A 24,071-nucleotide genomic window follows, 5' to 3' on the forward strand; every position below is an offset into this window, starting at 1 on the left:
CCAAGTCCACCACACATTTCGCAGCTTTTAAAAAGTCCCGTCCAAGAATACAAGGATCACTCACATCAGCTACCCAAGCTGAGTGGGTTGTCGACAGACCCCCCAGGACGAACAAAAATGTCCCTTTGCCTCTCATCTCGGCTGTCTCACCGGTGACTGTCCTCAGTTTTGTAAAGGTCGATGTTAAGACGGTCCCTACTGGAACAACGTCAGGCCTCACAATTGTGGCTGAAGACCCAGTGTCCACCAGTGCTGTACAGGAAATGTCCCCAATCTGCACACGAACATGACTGGGGTCCCCCACATCCGTCCAGCCCACCGTTATAGCTTTCTCTCCGAATGCAGGTTGCAGTTCCCGGTTAACAACTGAAGGGGTCCGCGTTGTCGGGGCTACACGGACCCTTTTCCGTTTCCCTGCTGGTTCAACAACTTTGGGCAGCGCCGCAGCAGATGACCTGGCTGTCCACAACCCCAGCAGACAGCGGGGCGTGCACAATGTCCGCTTCTTTCCTCCTGCTGTGCTGGGCGAGTCTTTATTGCACACATCATCTCCTCCAACCACGCTGGCCTGGGCTCCTCCCCTTCCGACAACGAGGTGGCCAAAACGGGGCAGGTGGATGTCTGTAGCGCCCCTTTGGTTGCAATCTCCCACTCTGTAGCGAGAGAGAGTGCCTCTCCCAGGGCTGCCGGGTGGGCAAGCTGGACGTGCAGGCGCAGCTCATACGGTCTGAGAGCTTGGATGAACTGATCGCGTATCAGTTCATTTTGGATCTCATTTGGCATTCCAGCATATGCGCGCCGACCCAGGCTCTCGATCTCATGAGCAAGACAACGGAGTGGCTCACCGGGATGTCGATCACGCTGCTTGAACTCACAGCGCAAAGTCCCTCAAATTAAACTCCCCAAAGCGCCTCTGCAAAGCACCCACCAGGGCGCTGTAATCGAGTCTCTCTCCGGGGCTCAACAGCAGCAGACAGGATGTAGCCTCCTCCGTCAGCGAAAGTGCTAACTGCACCGCTTTCACCTTGTCCGACCAACCCGCTGAGTCGGCCACCAACTCGAACTGTGCTCTATAAGCCTCCCAACTCCCTTTCCCGGAGAATTTAAGAGCTTTCATGGAGGGCCACGCGAGCCCAAGGGCGCCGCCATGCATGTTTACGTCCGTTGCGATGGCAGCGGCACCTGCCGCTACGTCATGGCGTAACTCCGTTTTGGCGGGCCCGCGCTCATTTTGGCGCGAATCAACAGCTTCATGGCGACTGCGCCCGTTGCAACTCGACTCAGGCATATCAATCACGCACGGTACGGCTTCATCCTTTACCGTCCGCTGGGTAACGGGATCGCCGCACGGAACGGCCTCTTCCTTCACCTTCCGCCGAGTAACGGAGTCGCCGAACATCCTTACGCAAAACAGGAGTGCGACGGGTGAATCCGAAACTTCTGACACCAATGTAATGCCCCTCAGTAGCGGAGAGAAGGATGCTCGCAGTCGCTGATACTCTTAATCATTTTTAATAACAAAATAAGTAATAAACACACGCATTCAAGGAGTTGCTGTTCGCCACAACTCACACCCATCCGCTCCACACTCAGACTAACTCCCGGAGCCAATACTCCCCCCAACCTGGCTCCTCCCCTCCCTATGATGTCACACAAATACAAGCAATAGATTTTACAATACCATTAATTTATGATCTAATGACGTTTTTCTTGTCTTATTGATACGACTGTTACTCTTATTGTCCAGGAAATTTTGAACAAGCCAACGAGGAGTTGCGAGCAATTATTAAGAAAATCTGGAAGCGTACCAGTATGAAACTGCTGGACCAAGTCATTCCATCAATAGGAGGTGAGCATGCCAAGCAAATCCACCCTAAAACAGCAGACTTTCTTTCAAAGGTTTTGTTTGATGTATGACAGTACATTTCATATTATGTAGTACAGTGGAACCTCAAACGTCTTTAAGGTTATAACATTTGAATTTCAATTTAAAAAATTGGGAAGTCATGACTTTAAATGTCTCACAAATTGTTTAGATCATAATTGGTGGCTTTCAAATACGGTATGACACATAGCGTTAGCGTAACTGACTACACTTCATTTCAGCCAGCACACCAAATGGTCAACTCAAGTCAATTTACTGAAGTTGTTTTCCTTAGTTTTTGTGACACATTTTTTTCTGAAAGAAGGCCAGTAAATATAGGGAAAGAAGAGAAAAATAAGAATATCCCCATATTATTGTAATGTCAGTCGACTCACTTGTTTGTCCCGCATTGTCAGATATTTTACTGCTACGACAGTCCTAGATAAGTAAGTTGCCTCATGGATGACTAAGCAGAAGTGTTGGTTGTTTTCAGTGATTTAATGCTTTTTAAAAAAAAAATGTGACTTTGTACTTTCTATTTGTCATTCTCTTTCGCATTTGCTTTATGGGGCTCTCAGACAGTATGGATTGGTTTTTGATCAGCTTTAAAAATGTTAAAAAATATATTCAGTATACATATACTGTATATTTTTAAACATGTTGGGTTGGGGAAATGCGGTGGGAGGCTGGTTGGTAATTATCACAAATCGTGACGGTCACTTGTATATAGTTTTAAAGAAAAAAAATGGATTTGTTTATTGGTATTTACTTTCGATCATCTTTGAGTCGACCATGGTACCAAGAATTAATCATTAATTAAACATTTCTTGCTCATTCTTCTCTTTTCTATCAGATGATGAGGTGACTGTGGGAAAATTCTATGCAACATTCTTAATCCAGGATTATTTCAGGAAAATGAAAAAAAGACAAGAGGAATACTATGGTTACCGTCCGACAAAGAAAAATGCAACAAATGAGATACAGGCAAGCAGTTAATTGAATTGTATACTTTTTTTCAGTGAATGTGTTTCATTATAAACTCTAGCAAATAAAGAGAACGGTGAATAATCACATTTTCTTGTTTTACATCACTGTTAATATTTTTCAATCACTGAAAAATGTATTTACCTCTCCACACCACTAAAGACAGAAACATAGGTGTTAAACCATGAGGAAGTACAGAACTCTGCTAAGAGCACCACTCTTTGTTGTGTTTTTACCCCTGACACTACTGTGAACTGTTTTTATTTGCAGGAGTTTTGCATAATGTGTCTAATCTGGAAAATAAATAAATGACCCACCTCAACACTCATTATAATCTGTAAACCTCTCTTGGAATAAATTAAACACAAATCAAAGCGCAAAAGCAAAGAGCCCGGAACACTATTTCAAGTGGAAAGTGCTTTTGTTGGAATGTTGTGGGTCACGACATTATTTGCTTTCTTATTGCTTGAATTGACTGACATAGTATCACCTTCTTTGTGTCCATTTAAATGCAATTCAAACTCTTATGAATGCCAAACGAAATACGCGTTGATGCCATAACTACAGATATATCTATCAGGCAGGACTTCGAAATATTGAAGAGGAGGCCGCTTCAGAGCTCCATCGGACCATCTCTGGCGATCTACTAAATGAGGATGACCTGGACAGAGTTACTGATGAAGCTGTCGAAGAAATCTTCAGGGTAGATCGACAAAATGCTACTGTATTGGCCCGAATATAAGACGATGTTTTTTTGCATTCAAATAAAACTGAAAAAGTGGAGGTCGTCTTATATTCCGGGTCTAGACATTATACCCATTCATGACGCTAGATGGCGCCAGATAACATTGAAGTGAACATGACTCCCCAGGCCAAAGTGAACCCCTGTTACGAAGAATAAAAGTAAAAATAGCAGCCGCACAAAGAAGAAAAATAAAAAATAGCTTTAAGAAAGAAAAGAGAAGAAAATAATAGAAGACACAACAGAAAATGGAGAAACATGGCGACAACCTGGAAAAAAGTAGGTCGAAGATCGTCCAAGTTAACCGGCAGCTGAGGAGAAGTTATGATTAATTTACATTTCAAAAACCAGAAGCCATTCAACAAATGTGATTGCATTTTAGTTTACATATCTAAATGTTCAGATATTAAGATTTGAATTAGGCAAAAATAACATGCTTTTTCTCTCAAATACAGTATATTGTTATAATCATTTTCAGACGTACTGTAATTATTTTTTGTATAAAATTAATTTGGAGTTCAGAAATTAATTAGAAAGTCTTTTTTCAAACTTGAATCGTATACTCGTCGTCTTATAATCGGGGCCATCTTATATTCGGGCCAATACGGTATTATGGATAAGTGAATAATGGGAATACATAAATAACCACGTATCTGGGAACTAGTGGAGCTAAATATATCCAGTAGAAGAGGCACACTAGTTTTTAGATACTGGTTATGTACGTATATAGCTACATACGTATGTATTTATGTACTGTATATATACTGTACATGTGTAAATCTGTGAACATTTTGAAACAAAAATCTGATGAAATAGTTCTACAATTTTTTAAATGCATTTTTATTTCAACGTGCATGAATTTGATATTTTTGAAGTTACCACAAACAGATATGTGTGCCTTACTATTCAAACAAATCTGACAATATGTTTGCAATTTTATTTCCAAAACAGAGGCAGGGCAGTCTTTTTGGGAACCATTCAGATCCCTTTGCTATAGACAGTGATCTAACCAGTGGCAACCAGGCTGCAAGTCAACGGCCACTGCAAATGGCAGAGGGAATCATAAACAACACTAAAGGTGTGTATTCTTGCTTGCTTTGTGTGAGTTAATATTTTACAGCACAACACAATACTTTGCATTCTAAAAAAAAAAAAAAAGCATTGTCAGCTTTCTTTTAACTCTTTCATTCTACAAAACGTAATTGTAAGTCTTTTTAAAATTCGGCCGCGCCGACCAAGGGCGTATTTGTACGTCTAAGTCTTTTTTTTTTTTTTTGCATCATTGAGAGGAGGAGGGTCTGATGCAATCTGTGAATGAGAATACAGTGATCCCTTGCTATTTCGCGGTTCGTTTATCGCGTCTTCGATGCATCGCAGATTTTTTCAAACATTCATAAAAAAAACTTTTTTATTTTTTGGAAGTCCGCAAAAAGTCCGCGAGAAGCAGTGAAATTCAGCAAAACAACATTGAGTCACATAGAGCAACATATACAGTACATGTGGGGTGGAGGTGGGGGGGGGGGTGGGGCTGAGAAGATGTAAAGCCATATTGATTGGCTGTGCATCTTCTTTCTGTCTTATCACGGTGGGTTACTCTTTGATCTTTAATCAGTGTCCAAGTGTTTTTTACGATGCTACTAGTGTGTGTGTGTGTGTGTGTGTGTGTGTGTGTGTGTGTGTGTGTGTGTGTGTGTGTGTGTGTGTGTGTGCGTGTGTGTGTGTGTGTGTGTGTGTGTTAGTGCGCTCTGCTCAAGCGCAAAGGCCCACGTGGAGCAAATTTTTTAATGTATACAGTATGTTAATTGGTCGCTAGTTCGCGGATTTTTGTTTATCGCGTACAGTTTTGGTCCCCATTAACCACGATAAACGAGGTATTACTGTAAGCTGTTTGCATTGTAAATCATGTCAAAAAAAACGACCATTAGGAGGCAGTGGTGCCTCATGTGGTTGAAATGCATGCTTTTACAAAAATCTCATTCTCTCCGTTTTTTTCCCAGGAATCACCATTTTCATAAAACAGCCATTTTGTAATGCTGATTGCTGAAGAATGGAAAAAGATAAGACATTGACATGATTCGGTTTGGGACCAACAGGTGGCACTGTAGGGCTCCCCCTGCAGCTGCACACCTGTTGGTCATTAGGTAATTAGTGCTTTAAAAGGACTCCCAGCCCGACCACTCATTGTCAGGTCATTGTTTGCTCTTTGTTTCGGTCATGTTTTGGTTACGGTTCTGTTTTAGCTTCAGTTGCTATTTTTGTTTGCTACTTTTCACTATGATTGTTTTGGGATTTTGTTTTCTCTGTGTTTTATCAATACATTTCTTCAAGTACACCCTACTCCTCCCTCCTGCCTGTTTTTTGGGGTCCACCACCACCTTGCAGACATTTTTTTTTCTGCTGAAAGAAGAGAGTCCAAACTTTATTACTTTATTTATACCTATTTATTTATATTATTACTTTATACTTTATTTATTTATATAAACATGGAGCCTACTTTTGGTAGGCTCCATGTTTATATAGCATTAGAACCAAATATTCTGTGGGCCTTGCAAGATCAGTCAAAATCCAGTCAAACACTGGGATTGAGGGGGTTGCTCCAGTGAAAATGGCTAGGATTGAATGAGTTTTTAATCACTTACAGTCCATAAATATCACAATATCAACACTATGGTGCTTTAAACTATTCTTTGGTTGCTTTCACAGTATCCTTAGGGTCATTGTCCATCTGCACTATGAAGCGCAATCCAATGACTTCTGAAGAAGAAGTTGGCTCAGTGCGAGCAGATATTATTGTCTGAAACACTTCAGAATTGAATTCATTCTGTTTTTTGTCAGCAGTCACAACATCATAAAGAGAACGGAACCAATTCCATTGCCAGCCATCCATTTCTACTTGGCCATAGGACAGCTAAGCAGCCAACTGTCATTTTTCTTTTGGTCCCTTAAAAAGTGGTTGATTGATTCATATTCAATTTTTGTAAACTTTTTTTCCCCAATTTTCTGAAGTTCTGAATGCCAAAAGACTAGACCATGGCAGTTCGATTCAATAATGCACTTGTCCGCTTTGGGTGTATAACTGCAGTTAAACAAGACAGCGTTTCTAAAATTGTGTCTTTTGCTGTTTCTCTTTCCTCCTCCTTATTAAAAGAAAAAAAAAATCTGGGGTTTCCATTGTTGTAGTGACAAATCCAACTTTACCTACTTTATGTTCAAACCAATGGGAACCCTTTGTGTGTTCAAAGAGAAGTGTACAAAGGTTATACATCCATTGGGATTAGATATGTGTGGGATCCAATATCAAGTCAAGTACAATTTTATTGTCAAATGCACTGTATGTGCAACAGATGAAATGTCTTCCTTCTCAACAAGACAACAAGAGGAGCCTCGGCGGGTGCCCGCGCTACCATCAAAAGAACAGTTAACAAAATGACAAAATAATACAACCCAACCATAAGACACAGACAGTCATGCAATCTTAACCATTTTTCTTGCACACACTTTGTTGTTTGAAACAGTTATGGGTGAAAGAGGTGTGAATCAAAGTGTCCTTTTCACCAGTGGATCAAAGTCATGCTGAAAATGTGCACACATCTGCTACAAGCTAGGTTTGAAAGCAACAAGAAGCTGTAGCGTCCATTCACTTTATTAACATTAACCAATATTTTTTTGTCATGTAAGTTCTTAAAAAAAAATCTTGGCGATATCTTGGATAAAGGCTGAATGTGAACACTTTCAGCATCTATCCACCAAGATGAAAAGTCTTGACCGACAATATAGAATGATGCCACACTTGGGTTTTCACCCCCCAAGAAACCAAGTTCAAATTCAAAGCTCCAGTTGTTGTCAATGGCAACATGTGGCCATGGCTGTCTCAATTCCTCAGACACTTACTTCCTTACTTGCCCACTGTTGCCCCAAATTTGTTTGCCACTTGGTCCTTGATGAATGTTTCGGTTTGTTTTTGGTACCAAATGTTTTTTTTCACCTCTTTTTTTTTTTACAGATACAGCTCGGAGAAATGACCCACATTCAGCAAATTAAAAAGCATGTATTTTAAGAAGAAAACTGAAGTTGTTGCAAGGACAGCCTTTGTGTGGATACAACAGTGCACCGCTTTATTACTGGTCTACAAGTACAAAGTTTTGAGAATTTGAAAAATGCATTTCCACGGGCAGTTTGAATCCTCGAGTGATGATCACTGTGACTTAACTTAAAAGTCGCCTTTGTGCTCAACGTGAACACATACACAGTACATCTGTCAGTCTGTTTTATACATACTCCTTAGAGCCACAAGTGAACAAACCTCTCAGCTGTGAGTCAGTAGAAATGCAAGGTTGGTGTAGGATTATGGACCCAAGAACATGGAAGCAGGAATGCAAATCAGGAGCGCACTCGAATTTTTGGAAATGCCAAACTAAGAAAACAAGGCACGATGAAATGATCAAGTTAAGACAAATTGAAGTCAATATAACAAACAGTAAGATTAAACTCGCCAGGACATGAAGACAGTATAAGTCACATGGACTACAAAATGGAGATAAAGCAAATGATCCAACCATGACAGAATGCCTCCTTTCTGGGAACGAAATAGAAAAGTGACAAGACAATGAGGAACACCCTGACAAGACACAAGTGACTAAGAGAGTTGTCAACCCAAAATGTTGAAAGAGCCAAGTTGGACCAAAAAACAAATCTGTCTGGAGACGCAAAAAATTAAAAGCCTTACATAAGCCTTATAATGAATGCAACACATGCTGTATGTATCGATATTAGCAATATTAGCCTACTATCAAAAGGACTACGTTGGCTACAAATACCGCATAAGCCTTCATTATTAATTTTTTCCTCTGCAGTGTATCCTGTAGAGCAGGAGGACCCAACCTTTTTCGACAGACGATCTACTTTTCGATCAACCAACCTCCCGCGATTGACCCATTACCGCACACACCGCAACTGCCATAACAGCCGCTAAGATGAACGAGGCACAGGGCGGACTTTTGTAGCGTGTTAATGATCGTAGCTCACGTGTACCATTGAAAAAGGCTTCTCTCGGCCCTCCGGGTTCCCATTCTTTGCAAGTACCTCGGTGAATTGTACATGAAATACAGTTTTTTTTTTTTAACAATAGCTATCTACCTGGCATCCTATCCTACTAATAGAAACATGTGTCGCAGTCTTTGACGCAAATCCTCGTTGACAGAAATGTGATATTTATTTGAAAAATTTTCACAGCATTGGAAAACGTTAAGAATGTTTGTGTCATGTTTGTCCTCCTACAGAAACCATATTAAAACAAAAACAAAATACATTTCCCTCCTCCATCTTTTTACATGTTCAAACATTTTTGAAAAAGCTCCAGGGAGTTACTAGCATGCGGCTCTGGAGCCGTGGGTTACTGACTAGGTTGAAAAGCACAGGTGGAAACAAAAAGACCTAACATACAGGGAAAGACTTGAATCACACGAAAACACATTACATGAAACAAAACCAAATGTAAATCTAACCAAAGACAGAGATCATGACTGCATTCAGTGCATTTGGAAAGTACTCATGGTGCGAGTCTTTTTTTTCAGATTTTATATCATGGTTCCTCAAAAGTTTTCTAAGTAACTGAGCAAAGTGGATTTTCAGCAGATTTTTACAAGTTATCTTTTCAATCCACAGTTATATATTAAATTGTAAATATGGTTAAGAATTGTAGTAAAAGATAATATGTGTAACTGTGTGTAATGTATTGTAATTACTTGGTGTTGACTTTATTCATTTTGACGGGCTACAATTTGCAAGGTTGCCACATCGTCCAACTGCGATTTGCATTTTCAATCAGCGCAAAACCAGTGGCCGGGGCTCAGACACTTGTGAAATCTTGTGGCAAAAGCCCGCATACTGCAAGTGTGCAGCGGTGTTCTGCCGCAACACACATTTCCACCTTCTGTAGCAACCTGTCTCTTCCTTGACTGACTCCTATCATTTCGTGGAATTAAAAAAAGAGATACAGCACAACATATCCTTTGGGGAGCCGCAGAATGTGATCCAGAGGCTCGCATAGTTGAATTGATACAGCCCCAATTGAGTGGTTCCTGTTGTAATGGAAAACCAACGAAGGCCAGGCCGTTTGGGAACTTGCAATGGAAAAGCGCTTTTATAGGTGCACGTTGAGATGTCCCACACGACCTGACCCCACCAATGAACTCTGTCTCATTCGGTCAAACTGATTGTGCCCATATAATAATAATAATAATAATACATTTACAGAAAGATAAGACCCAACAGGGGACAGAGAAAGACAAGCACCGTGGAAGTTGAGTTAGACATGGAAAAGGGGAAGAAGTTCATCAAATGATCAATAAAGGAAGAAAACTTTGGAATGAATGGCACTCTCTGAAAAAAAAAATCAAATACTTATTTTGTATATACTTCCCACTACAGGCATTTCTAGCCCATTATTGGAGGTGCTGAAGCACCCCTAAAGAATCCCGGTAGCCCAAAAATTTGGAAATTCAGAAAAAGTTGAAACTCTCGTTTTGAAACAACCTAGAAAGTGGAAAACTAGACAGTAATTTGGTATTGGTGGCTACCCTCAAGGGTCGCCGTCCTGCCTGTTTTCCATCTCTCCCGGCTGCAACACACCTGATTCTGATGATCAGCTCATCAGCCAGCTCTGAAGCGGCATTAAAACCATCCTGCTGATTTGAATCAGGTGCGTTGCTCCTGGGAAAGCTGGAAAACAGACAGGACAGCGGCCCTTGACGACCGACTTTGGACACCCCTGCCTTAGAGACAGCAATGACACGTCAGAATTCATGAATCTCCCATCATAGGTGTCCCTTGTTGACAAACACATGACAAAGATATAAAATTTACCTTGTCTTATCCATTGGCCTCCTTAAGAAAGCCCAATACAAGTCACTATGACTGGTTCTGGTTAGTGGCTGAGGCACATGTGAAACTGCTGTAATTCCACTAGAGAGCAGTCACGACATACCCAAAACAAAGCCGAGGAGAGCAGTTGAAGACTTCTATAAGGCTATTCCAGTGAATCGTCACAAATGTGTAAATATACAGTATATTAATGCCTTTTCTTGAAAAAGAAAAAAAACAAATTCATTTTCATGTATATTGGGCCAGTCTCAGGATAAGAAAGAAAATACATGCAAGGCATGCTCACTCATGTGAAGTCATGCGATGCTTCTGGATAAGAGAAGCTAATTCAATTGAATACCCGAAAGAGGGAAAAGAGACAACAATTCAAGCTGTTGTTTTTCACATGGAAAGTGAATTTGAAGAGGTTAGACATGATTTTTTGTGTGTTATTTAATTACTGCATTCTTCAAAAATCATAATGGTCATTACATTGATTCTTCAATAAACACCTGCTTGTTTGAAATCATAATCCGCTTCAATTCCATATTTTAATGTTCAAAATTGATTCGTCAAGCAATGAAACAAACAAATATCTAATATTTGACTTGTTACCTGTCATCAAAATGATGTTATTTCAAGGTTAAATGAAAGAAGGTGTATGGGTAAAAAAAATATGTCCATCAGTGGTTCTTAACCTGATTGGAGGTACCGAACCCAACCAGTTCATGTGCACATTCATCGAACCTTTCATTACTGAAAAATAAAAAACGGATTCAAGAAGTGTTCCTTGACAGTTTCGCCGGTGCGAGACTAGAGTTGCTCAACTCTACAAGACAAATTGCATGTCTCTTATCAAATTTGGAAAGACTGCTGGCGTAACTACCCGCTCACAGTGAAAGAAGCCAAAAGAGAATATTTGTCGGACCTTATTCTAGCTAACCATCACAACCCACGCGCACGATTTAAAACGATAGATTCTGTACTCAAACCCCCTCTGCCTACTTGCTCGGATTCTTCACCCGAGATGTGCAACAGATTCCTTCAGTTTTTCATTGATAAGGTCTCTACAGCTAGGACTACGGTCTCAAATATTTCATCTGAACCCTCTGTCCATGCTCCATGTTCAGCTGTACTAACTTCTTTTGAAACTGTGTCCTTGACGCTTTTGGAGGATGTAGTTCGCCAGACGAAGCCATCTGGCTCCCCTTGCGACTCTCTTCCCCCACGCTTCTTTCAGGAGGTTCTCCCGAGTGTTGGCGCATCGGTCTTGGATATCATCAACAGTGGCCTTTCTTCTGGTGTAGTTCGCCAACAGTTTAAACATGCTGTGGTTCAACCCTTGATCATGAAACCTGGTCTTGATCCAGATGTGCTGTCAAGTTACAGGCACATTTCCAAACTGCCTTTCATTTCCAAAATTCTGGAAAAAGCGGTGCACATGCAGTTGAAACTTTTCTTGGGTGAACATAACATCTTGGAGGTCTTCCAGTCAGGTTTCAAGACGATGCATAGTACGGAGTCAGGCCTGTTACGCGTTTCTAATGACATCCTCCTGGCAAATGACTCTGGAGACCACATGTGTCTGGTTTTATTGGACTTAACTGCAGCATTTGATACAGTGGATCACAGTATTCTGCTGACTCGTTTGCAGCACTTGGTGGGCATTGGCGGCAGTGCTCTTGAGTGGTTTAGGTCCTATCTAGCTGACAGGACCTTATGTGTCAGCCTTGGCTGCTCTGAGTCACGCACTGCTCCCCTGTCATGTGGTGTTCCACAGGGCTCAATTCTGGGGCCTCTGCTGTTCTCGCTGTATCTGCTCCCATTGGGTTGCATCTTAAGGAAATATGGTCTTCCCTTCCACTGCTATGCAGATGACTGCCAGATGTATGTCCCACTGAGCAAGAAAGACGCCTTCTCATTAAGGCCACTCCTATCCTGTCTGGAAGAAATCAAAACCTAGATGCCACAAAATTTCTTGAAATTAATGAAAAGAAGACAGAGGTGATATTGTTTGGTCCCAGTGGCCCTTGTACATTCCATCCTGTAGACTTGGGCCCCCTGTCTCCTTATCTGAAATCAACGGTCTCAAACTTGGGTCTTAAACTGGACAGTGATTTCAAACTCGATCGACAAATTGGTGCCGTTGTTAAATACAGCTTCTTTCATCTTAGACAGCTAGCAAAATAAAACCTCTCCTCTCATATGAACACTTTGAGACAGTAATTCATGTCTTTGTCACATCCCGGCTCAATTTCTGCAATGCCCTTTACTTTGGAGTCAGCCAGTCCTCCATTAAGCGCCTTCAGCTGGTCCAGAATACCGCTGCTCGCCTCTTGACTGGTACTCGTAAGAGGGAGCATATAACTCCTACTCTGGCATCCCTTCACTGGCTTCCCATTCATTTTAGAGTTATTTTCAAGATCCTCCTCTTTGTTTTCAAATCTCTGAATAATATCGCGCCACCTTACCTCTCTGAGCTCATCCGCCCCTACACACCTGCCCGGCGCCTCAGGTCTGTGGACCAGTCTTTGTTAGAAGTACCAAGAACTAAACTGAGGCTCAGAGGGCATCGAGCCTTTTCTGTTGCTGGTCCCTCTCTCTGGAATGACCTCCCACTGAACATTCGGCAAGCCTCCTCGCTGCCCATCTTCAAAGCCCTCCTCAAAACTCACTTGTATTCTTTGGCGTTCGACTCAGCATGACTTAGATTTGTTCTTGATTTTACTGTTTGGTGCTTTCTACCGCCTTTATTACCGATTTGTCTTACTGTTTATTGTGCATGTTAATTCGCTCCATGTACAGCACTTTGTATGCAGCGATGGCTGTTTGAAAGTGCTCTATAAATACTGTTGACTTGACTTGACTTGACAACTTGGCATGACAAATGATGCCGATAGGATGCCGAGTCCCATCGCGTTTCGTGATGCATATGAATCCATGTGATACACATTCATCCGACCACTTTGGGGTTTTTTTGCTCGACATAGTTAGCCTGTCTTAAAACATTCTAAAAAAATCACACGACGTACTATCACGACAGTCACACATCGACTACTGAGCGAACTAAATTTCCCGCAGCACTGATTGGACAAGCAATCTAATGTGATCATCTGCAGCCAGTGATGGCCCAGCAAACATGTCATAACTAATTGACACGTGGAGTCAGGTGTGTCTCAACTCAACCTCCATGACCGAGGCTCTATTGAACCCCTGAGATGATTCACCGACCCCTAGTGTTCGATCGAACCCAGGTTAAGAACCACTGCTTGATATACATGTACTACGATCCACTACATAAATAAATATTGAACCAATGAGGCCAATTGTTTTACTTTTGCATTCGGGTTGGACTAAAAATATATACTACTGCACTCCTGTGATGAATCCTTTGTTCTTTTGAGGCATTATCTTGCTGCATGATAAAGGACCTCTCAGTTTGATTGCAACAACAGGCAGAAAAAAAAGTTGTGGGCGGTCAGTAATGGCTGACAGAAGCAATGAGATTTCAAGAGAATGGTTGCGGGTGGTGTTTCTTGTTCATTTTGGTGCTGCCAACACATTGTTCAGCAATGAAGATTAATGACCCCAGCCCAAGGGAAGATACAAACCTCAAGCTATGACATTACCCGCACTTGCATTTCACAAATGAGCTTGTATGTTTTGGATCATAAGCAGATTCTTGAAATTTTCAATCACTTTGCCAAAGATTATATTTGCCTGTTTGGCAGGGGCGCCGCCAGGGATTTGGTTCCTGTGAAAACAAATCTCCCTTTTGGCCAATTCCTGTCAATGTTGCAAATTGAAAATACTATTCGGTGGCACCTTATCATACAAGTTTAAATTGGTCCATGATAGAACTCCTTCCACCATCCATCCATTTTCTGATCAGCTTATCATCACAAGGATCATAGGGGGCGCTGGAGCCTAGCCCAGCTGTCTTCAAGCAGTAGGCGGGGGACACCCTGAACTGGTTGCCAGCCATCATAGGGCACACAGAGACGAACGACCATCCGCGCTCACACTCACACCTAGGGACAATTTAGAGTGTTGAATCAGCAACGTGTGGATGTTTCTGACACCAAATAAAACATGACACACCAATGGCGCTCTCATTCTTTCAGGGAGGGGATTCTATATATTTGCTTTTTCGCCGGTGCTCCTCCGACTCGGCACAAGACAGGGCAAAGCCAGGATTAAAGGTTTAGCTTTTTCAATCAGAAATGAAAAGCCAGCGAATTGACCCTTGCAGCGCTTTACGTAGCGTATGACCAACCGTTGTTGTGGCTGGCTTGACTCAATTGGCTCTGGCGCTAACAACTACATTTGCCGAAATAGACGATGCCCAAATGGGTTGTCGGAATCTGGCCGGCCCGACTGTTATCTCTATGTTGCAGGAAAAGATTAGGCACTGTCCCGCTGCCTGAGAAAAATGTGCTAAGCTAACTAGCTTAGCACATTAATTCTTCGAACGGGCCATGCACAGCTCCATCCATCCAACTGTTATCTGATCCGCTTATCCTCATGTAGGTCACGGGTGTACAGGGGCCTATCCCGGGTGTCTCCAGGCAGCAGGCCGGTTACATCCTGAACTGCTTGCCAGCCAATCACAGAGCTCACATAGACAAACAACCATTCTTGCTCACAATCACCCCTAGGGACAATTTGAGGGAATTCAATTAACCTACCATGCATGTTTTGAGAAAGTGGGAGGAAACCGGAGTAGCCGAAGAAAACCCACAAAGTGTTAAGCGTTTGAGTGAGCCAGAGGGTAGTTTCTTTGCCTCTGTGTTCTGAAATAAACATCGGTGTTGAATTGCTGAACATAACGGCACACCACCTAGTTGACTGAAGGATTATCTCTTCATCTTTATAAAGTCACAAATTTGTTGCAAATATGTGTCCTGCGATTGGTTGGCAGCCAGTTCAGAATGTCACCCGCCGACTGCCCAAAGATGGCTGGGATAGACTCCAGCCTGCCCGTGACCCTCGTGAGGATAAGCGACTAAGATAATGATTGGATGGATGAATGAATAAGGTTAATTTTCCTGCAGGCGGCGCTCTCAGCAGTTTATAACAAGCCAAGACCGGAAACGCCTAACACGCTGCACCTTTGCCTAAGCCATGCTTAATATGCTGTCGTGCATATAGTCCATTGAATAGAAGACAAAGACAAGATAGTTAATATTCAAATTAATGAATGTGATTGTCACTTCGCAAATATTCTCTCAAGTAGAAAATAGTAATAACTGCACATAACATGTATAATATTAGTATTATGCTTAAAGTTTTAAAATATGCATAAGTAATTAAGTAAGGGTAAGATCACTACTTCAAGGTTTTCATCTATGGGTGTAGTCTGGAACGTAACCCTCATGATAATTCACAGGGTGGTTAGTGTATTCATTTGATGGAAATATACAAATTACATTACTGTGTATATCACAGTACAGGCCGAAAACCTTTTGCTTTGTACTTTATGTAGGAATGTTACTTTCTAATGTGATTAAATGTAGCTGTGGAAACCATTATCTGCTTCCTCTTGTAATTCTCTGTTGGCAGTGACATTTTCGAGGTGAGTGATACATTTGGCCTTTCAGGATGGGACCACTTCGGGTCCTTGCAATTTAATTAGAGGAAATTAATTGAGGTGTGACATTTTTCCTCTTCTTAGCGCCGAAATATGCTTTGTCTAAAACTGACTTCAATCCACAAATGTTGGGAAGAATAACAAGTATGACATGCCGCCAAACTCAAGCATTATGTCTAGTGTGATGATTAATGATCATTGTGATGATTGAAAATGGGACGCTCTTTTGATAGTTGGTTGGTTGACATTTGTGTGCGCCTCAAATGAACACCCCCACCTTACTGGCTATCCATCAAGATGTTTTATTGCTGAAGCCACTCGGAGGGGTTCATGTGTGTGTGTGTGTGTGTGTGTGTGTGTGTGTGTGTGTGTGTGAGAGAGAGAGAGAGAAGCTTCGGTTCATTATCTGCCAGGCATGTGTAACATCTTAAATTAACCAGCATTCCTGGCTTTGAAACCATTCCACCCAGCAAAACACGACACAGACAACGAACTTCATGTGTAGTAGACATTGATGAGGAGTCACAAAGCCACAGCCACTCTGAGTCATTCATCTTAATTAAGGAGCTAAGCAGCAACGTGTTCCTAATAGTGAAGGGAGACAAGACTGTCACTGCAGGCAAATGAGAACACACAATGATACATGCATGGATGCATGCAGCTCCTCAGCAAGCTCTGTAGAGGCCTGAAACGATCATGAACAATTGAATCAGGTGTGTTGGGCCAGGGAGGGATCTAAAACAGGCGGAAGGGATATGGCTCTAAATGAACCGGAGTTTCCTATCCCTGGTCTAATCTGTCTAAAATGGTTCCTATCCTTATCCTGTGCTCCTTGGCAGCTCTAGTTAACCATTAGGTGACTCCATGGTCTTAACTGTTTTCAAGTGCTAAGTGTGCAAGGGTGCAGATGGATCGGAAGATGCCAAGCCAAGAGAAAAGAACACAGGGCCTAATAAAAGAGGCCTAATTTAACAAGATAAATCCAAAGTGCATCTCATCGTCCCTCAACTGGCAAGTACTGTATACACACAGTATAGCCCTAGCACAGTACAAATTTTTACAGTGGTACCTCTACTTACTAACGTCTCTTCATACAAAATTCTCAAGTTACTAAATGCCTCAACGGGAAAATATTGCCTCTTGTTACGAAAGAAATTTCAAGATATGAAAGGTAAAAATACAGTATAGGCTCCCAGTTGCAGCTATGAGTTTCCTGAACACAACATACTTAGAGCTGCTCAGCCATTGGCTATTACCGGGCATCTTCCTGACATCCCATTGGCAAAAGGAACTCTACCGTATGTGTCTATGTGTGAAGATAGATAGAAGGTATGTTTCTATGTAGTGTCCTTGTCATTCTCCCCTTGGGCCATGAGGTGTACCAATAGTTTTAAGTAAATGTGAATCATCCAGAAAAAGTGATCGCTCACAATGCTGATGCTGATGTCTGCCTTGGAATGTTTCATAGGATCGTTAAAAGCCGACAAAAGCAAAAATCCTTGGATCTGTTCTTAACAAAATGCCAGGCAAAAAAAACCCACTTCTGAGAGAGATCATGAACTAAAGAGGGCCAAAAAAAAAAAAACGATGAGGAAGCAGTTAAAAGTTAAATGGTCATCATTTTTCTTCTGTACTCTATTTTTTTAACATTATGCACAACTCTCATTTATTTTGCAATAATCTAATTGTAACATGTATTTGTTACATATTTTGATGCATTTTTATGCTTTATAAAATATTTATGTATGAGTTTTGGGGGTCTTGGAACGGATTAGGGCATTTTCTATATAAATAAAATGATTGCCTGATTGATATGTACGTGGCCTGTCTACCTCAGGTTTGCCTCCCAACTTCTCTGCCACTCACTCCTCTACCTCTTTTTATTATCTCTAGATATTGAACTCATTAAATTTCTATTGTCCGACATTAAAGTGGTACCTCTGCTGATGAAATTAATTGGTTCTGGAAGAAATTTCTTCATGAGAAAATTTGTAAGGTGATGCGCAACACATTTACTTGTTATTGGACCATACAATTCAGATAGTCATTACCTTGTGTGTGGGTAAATAGTCTGTTTCCCTTTGATCTGTTGCAGTTCATCTTTTTCGGTGCGTCAGATTGCTAATCCACATTTTCTACGCGACGCTCCAAACTAAACCTAGTTTTGTAGTTTTGTCTCAGTCTTATTTTTAATAAGAGTTTTGTTTGTACCTTGTTCATATTGTTTCTTGTTGGTTCACCTCAACCGATTTTTGCCTCATCAAGAGTTATGTTTCTTGTCAAACAGGAGTTTCCCGAGTTATGAACATCAGCCTCGGTGTATCACCACGAAGAAGAATGAAGGAAGCTCAAGCCACCGAATCCTCCGTAATACCTTCAGCACCTCTCTCCCCAACAATCCCACCTCAGCAGCTCACCCGAACCTTGCCGTCTTAGAGGAATCAACGGAAGATGAGAAATCTCTGGCAACGTTTTCCCCTCCTCTGTTTACGTATGCACATTGACTTTGCTTCAAAGTTAAGTTACACTTCGCAGGTACGATGTACTGTGATCACGATATACGTCCATGACTGTGGGACTTTTTGTCATAATTCAGGGATCGGGAAGTCTGGTGCCTCGAGAGCCATATCGTGCCTGTTTTAGAGCTCTCCTTACTCACCACACCTAATTCATTCGATTATGATCGTTTCAGGTGTCTACTGAGCTTGCTGATCATTTCAATCAGGTGTGTTGATGTATGCATTTGGATGGAGGAACCGGTAATTCCTCCATTAAATTAATAGTTGAGAAATGTGTTCGGCCAGAGTGGTTTGTGTGTCTGTTTTACTTCTACTTTTTGGCAACTGAAAAGTTGGACAGTTTTTGGCGAGACACCTTCTGTGTCTCCTTTTCTTCAACACCATGCTAGTTTTTAATCACCTTAAATGGCACCTGTAGATTGAGATTCAATGTTCCGACTTGCACAATTAACAATCTTTTTTTTCACAACTGCAATTGGCTGGCAACCAGTTCACAATACATACAATACATGCTGATTTATATCGCGCTTTCACAACAGCGGTAGCTGTAACAAAGCGCTTCACAAAACAGTTAACATAAAGTAAAATAATAAACAAACACATTTCATAAAACACGGACAGTCATGCAGTTCTAACCACTTTTCCATCACATGCTTTGTTGTTTGAAGCAGTTTGAGATGAAAGAGGAGAGAATCAAAGTTTCCTCTAACCAGTGGATCAGAGACGTCATGCTCAAAATGTGCACACGTCAGCTACTAGCTAAGTTTCAAAGTCAACAAGAAGCTGTAGCATAAATTGAAGAAAAAAAGAGATTGGTTCACTTCTCCTGTCCCATGGAAATCCATTTCAATTCCAAGCGGCGACTCATGGTTCCAAATACGCATCGGTGCTCTGCGCCAACGCTCCTCTCTCCTCATCCTCAACTTCAGCAGCCATCCATTCAGCCGCACCAACGCCGACTGTCCAACAGCGCCGACATAGCCACTGAACAAAACGGGGTTGTGAAAAATGCTGCCCATTACAGGCGCAAAAAACACAAGCTCCCCAGATCTGTCCAGCACCGACAGTCATTGGTGCCGACATTCCTCCCAATCAAAATCTGTGCTGGTACAGGCGTGCTGCCGAGAAGGCGCAACCACCAAGCACAGATACTTCTCCTTTGACGAATGTCGTGGCCAAAAAACGCTGAAAACAGTCCATATCAGGTCTGCACGATGAAACAACAAACAACATGTGACAAAACAAAAGACAAAAACACCAAAAAAGAACAAAAAAGCAAGGCTCTTGAAGAGCACTTGCCGAAGGCTGCCTACTTGGGCGCCATCTTGGGAAGGAAAAAAAAAATATAGAGTTCAGGGTTTACACCACCTATTGCCCAAAGACGGCTGGGATAGGCTCAAGCACATTTGCGACTCATGTAAGGATAAGCGGTTCGGATCATGGATGGATGGATATTTTTCACAGTAATAAACTGGTTTCTTCCGACATTCCAAAAATATGCATGTCAGGTTAATGGAATGGAGTGTTCCTAGGTGGGACTGTGAGTGTATGAATGAATGGATGGACGGATGGATATTTCTACAATGTCCATGCACAATCTCACCTACCTTAGCCTCATCATCCCCCAGTTTTTCTCATGGGACACAGCCACTCTCATCAAATTGACTCACCGTCTTCTATCAGGTTTCCTTAACACCTGCAGAAATGACCTGACACTTCTAATCTAAGGTTATTACCAAGATGTGTCTCTCTCTCTCTCTCTCTCTCTCTCTCTCTCTCTCTCTCTCTCTCTCTTTCTCAAGCACACGTGCACCAAAAAAAAGTCATTTTAAAAAGGACTGGTCGGCCTGCACGGTATTATCAGAGCACACATTAAAAGATGCATAATTTATAAAAACAAAACATGGTTACTAATTCCAAGATAACAACAGTCCCCATTTTAAGGCGATATATTCATAGTATTTTTCTACAATCTACGACTGAACACATGCTGTACAGCAAATGCGAAAAGCATCAACTCTTGCATTCTCCGTGTGAAGCAAAACTTTTGAATGATGTGCCAAGTCTTCCTCCAAGGTTAATGGCCTCCCTTCAGGCTTTAACATTCCCCTCGTATCCCCATAATGCTCACTGTTTAGGCCTGGGGTACAAATATATTCTATTCAAACTGCTCCGAAGGGGCGACTAAACCACCGCACAGTGTTTGTGCATGAGAATGTGCATGTGCAGGCATTGGGGCCTGTGTGAGCATGGCTTTATAGTGTCTTTATTGTTTTTAACCCCCATTCGTATTTAGTATTCTCTCCGCCATGTGTCCTTGATTCTTTCATCATCTGTTCTTTGCCCATTTATTCCACTCTTTTAGATAAGAGTAAACATGTTCAATGGAGAGAGAGAAAGAGAGTGAAGGCATGCAAGGGGTTTTTAATAAGAAATGGATTACTCATGCATTAACATTAACATGCATTACTAAGTACAGTCAGGTCCGAAACTCCTTTTCTTACATGTGAATCATGTATCTACGTTGCATTGGCAGCTCAAGAAAGTGCTCTATCCATGTTGAGGAAACAAGACATGAGGATTCCAAAAAGCAGACTCATCCAATAAAAAGCCTTCAAGTCAATTTTCATTCATTAGTTTCTTTACCGGGGGCTGTGCTTGTGCATTGACAGGGACAATGCGCTCAAACGTGCACTGTAGATATAAGCTTATAGCTGATTTGAAGCAAAAGGAGTTTATAAAGAGCTAGTGTTAATTCTCAACTGCAGTCCCCAATTGTGCGATTCCATAACACCACAATAGACCATAAAATGTACATGAAGTCAAACGACCGTAACATACAATACAAAATTCAATATTGGCTATACATGGCATAAAAGTTTCACTCATTCACAAAATTGTATTGCAGTACATTGATTGGGCCTATCAATTGAAAAAAAATTATACCATAGAATTCAATAACACAACAAAACATTGATATGACTCACTCACACGGAAAACACTATTTACAGATTAGTACACTTTTGTTTTTTTTCTTGAACCAGATTTTATTTCTGGTGATGAACATCTTAAAATTTAAGGTGCATTTTATTTCTAATGACAGCGAGTTTCTCTTTACAACTCTTATACATGACAGCTAACTATCCATAGATTCAAATGCATTGCAACTTGTTGTGCTCTGGCACCCTCTCAACCGAATCTAATGATAACAATGCAGATGACGCCTTAAAACAAACACATTCCATACACAAATACATAACACATGCAGAAATCAGGGATGGGCAACAAATGATACAGACACTTTTAAACCAGATGCACAACACAAAAAAATGTGCATGTCTTTTTTTGTTTATTGTCTGCACATCACCGTATCTTAATATATATCATGCTCAATGCATGTATAAAAGGTCCAGCCTTCAACAACAAAGGGTATGTACAGTCAAAAAACAACCACATGCTGTGATTATTTTCCCTAGTGCAAAGAGCTCTTGTGCATTAAAAAAAATGCTATTCAAGGACAGCACAAAACTTCTGACCTGCAAACATTAACTGCAAGACCAAATTATGTGCAATTAATGCTCCCCAAAAGCAACTCAAAATGTTTATATTATTCAGATCTGCAAGTAATTCCAAATCTGCAAAAAAATTAGTACATATTCACGTATAGCGCAGATGCTAGCACAACTGAGCCATGTCTGCCATCTAGTGATGAATGGTGATATGACAAATTAAAACTAAACAGTGGAGCCCTGCTGTTGTTGGAAATAGGGACTGCTTCGGCCTGTGAATGGAGAAAATTTGTATATACAGTAATTGACACTCATTGAAATGGATTGGAATATGTACAGATACAGTATATAAAAACAAAATCCTCATCTCACCCCTCGGGTGGTGTCCGTCCCTCATTCAGCTCGGGTCCTCTACCAGAGGCCAGGAAGCTTGAGGGTTCTGCGCAGTATCCTTGCTGTTCCCAGCACTGCACATTTCTGGACTGAGATGTCCGATGTTGTTCCAGGGATCTGTTGCAACCACTCATCTAGTTTGGGGGTCACTGCCCCGAGTGCTCCGACCACCACAGGCACGACTGTCACCTTTTAGCTTCCAGGCTCTCTCCAGCTCCTCTCTGAGCTCTTGGTATTTCTCGAGTTTCTCATGTTCCTTCTTCCTGATGTTTCCATCACTTGGGACCGCTGCATCCACTACAACGGCTTTCCTCTGCCCTTTATCTATGATCACGATATCTGGTTGGTTCGCCATTACCATCTTGTCAGTCTGGATCTGGAAGTCCCACAGGATCTTCGCTCTGTCATTCTCCACCACCTTCGGAGGTGTTTCCCATTTTGACCTTGGGGTTTCCAGTCCATACTCCGCACAGATGTTTCGGTAGACTATGCCAGCCACCTGGTTATGGCGTTCCATGTAGGCTTTCCCTGCCAGCATCTTACACCCTGCAGTTATGTGTTGGATCGTCTCAGGTGCCTCTTTGCACAACCTGCACCTTGGGTCTTGTCTGGTGTGGTATATCTGGGCCTCGATGGCTCTGGTGCTCAAGGCCTGCTCCTGAGCAGCCAGGATGAGTGCCTCTGTGCTGTCCTTCAGGCCAGCCCTCTCTAGCCACTGATAGGACTTCTTGAGATCAACCACTTCAGTTATGGTCCGGTGGTACATCCCGTGTAGGGGCTTGTCCTCCCATGATGGTCCCTCTTCCAGCGCCTCATTTTATGTTCCCCATTGTCTGAGACATTCTCTGAGTATGTCATCCGTTGGAGCCTTCTCCTTGATGTATTCATGGAGCTTGGATGTTTCATCCTGGACAGTGGCTCTCACACTCACTAGTCACCGGCCTCCTTCCTTGCGTACAGTCTCAGGATGCTGGATTTGAGATGGAACCCTCCATGGATGGTTAGGAGTTTTCGGGTCTTAACGTCCGTGGTCTGAATCTCTTCCTTTGGCCACCTTATTATTCCTGCAGGGTATCTGATCACTGGCAGGGCATAGCTGTTTATTGCCCGGGTCTTATTCTTGCCATTGAGCTGGCTTCTTAGGACTTGCCTCACTCGCTGGAGGTATTTGGCCGTAGCCGCTTTCCTTGTTGCCAGTTCGAGGTTGCCATTGGCTTGTGGTATACCGAGGTACTTGTAGCTGTCCTCAATGTCTGCTATTGTTCCTTCAGTGAGTGAGACCCCTTCAGTGCGGACTACCTTTCCTCTCTTAGTCACCATCCGACTACATTTCTCAAGCCCGAATGACATCCCGATATCGCTGCTGTAGATCCTGGTTGTGTGGATCAGGGAATCTATGTCCCTTTCGCTCTTAGCATACAGCTTTATGTCATCCATGTAGAGGAGGTGACTGATTGTAGCTCCATTTCTGAGGCGGTATCCATAGCCTGTCTTGGTGATTACTTGGCTTAGGGGGTTCAGTCCTATGCAGAACAGCAGTGGGGAGAGTGCATCACCTTGGTATATGCCACATTTGATGGACACTTGGCATACATATATATATGCGGCC

The 24,071-nt window shown here is 42.0% G+C and overlaps 1 protein-coding gene across 1 annotated transcript in view; it reads left to right on the top strand.

Moving 5' to 3' along the window:
• The window catches only part of LOC127607190 (dihydropyridine-sensitive L-type skeletal muscle calcium channel subunit alpha-1-like), an 81,498-nt gene extending 72,350 nt beyond the window's left edge, over positions 1 to 9,148 (top strand). Inside the window, exons 38-42 of the mRNA XM_052075339.1 lie at positions 1,748 to 1,849; positions 2,718 to 2,848; positions 3,429 to 3,551; positions 4,542 to 4,668; positions 7,594 to 9,148. Coding sequence (XP_051931299.1) covers positions 1,748 to 1,849; positions 2,718 to 2,848; positions 3,429 to 3,551; positions 4,542 to 4,668; positions 7,594 to 7,631 — 521 coding nt within the window. The 3' untranslated portion in view covers positions 7,632 to 9,148. The remainder of the gene's footprint in view (positions 1 to 1,747; positions 1,850 to 2,717; positions 2,849 to 3,428; positions 3,552 to 4,541; positions 4,669 to 7,593) is intronic.
• The last annotated feature ends 14,923 nt before the right edge of the window (positions 9,149 to 24,071 follow it).

The sequence above is a fragment of the Hippocampus zosterae genome, chromosome 9, assembly GCF_025434085.1.
Source record: "Hippocampus zosterae strain Florida chromosome 9, ASM2543408v3, whole genome shotgun sequence".
NCBI classification, from domain to species: domain Eukaryota; kingdom Metazoa; phylum Chordata; class Actinopteri; order Syngnathiformes; family Syngnathidae; genus Hippocampus; species Hippocampus zosterae.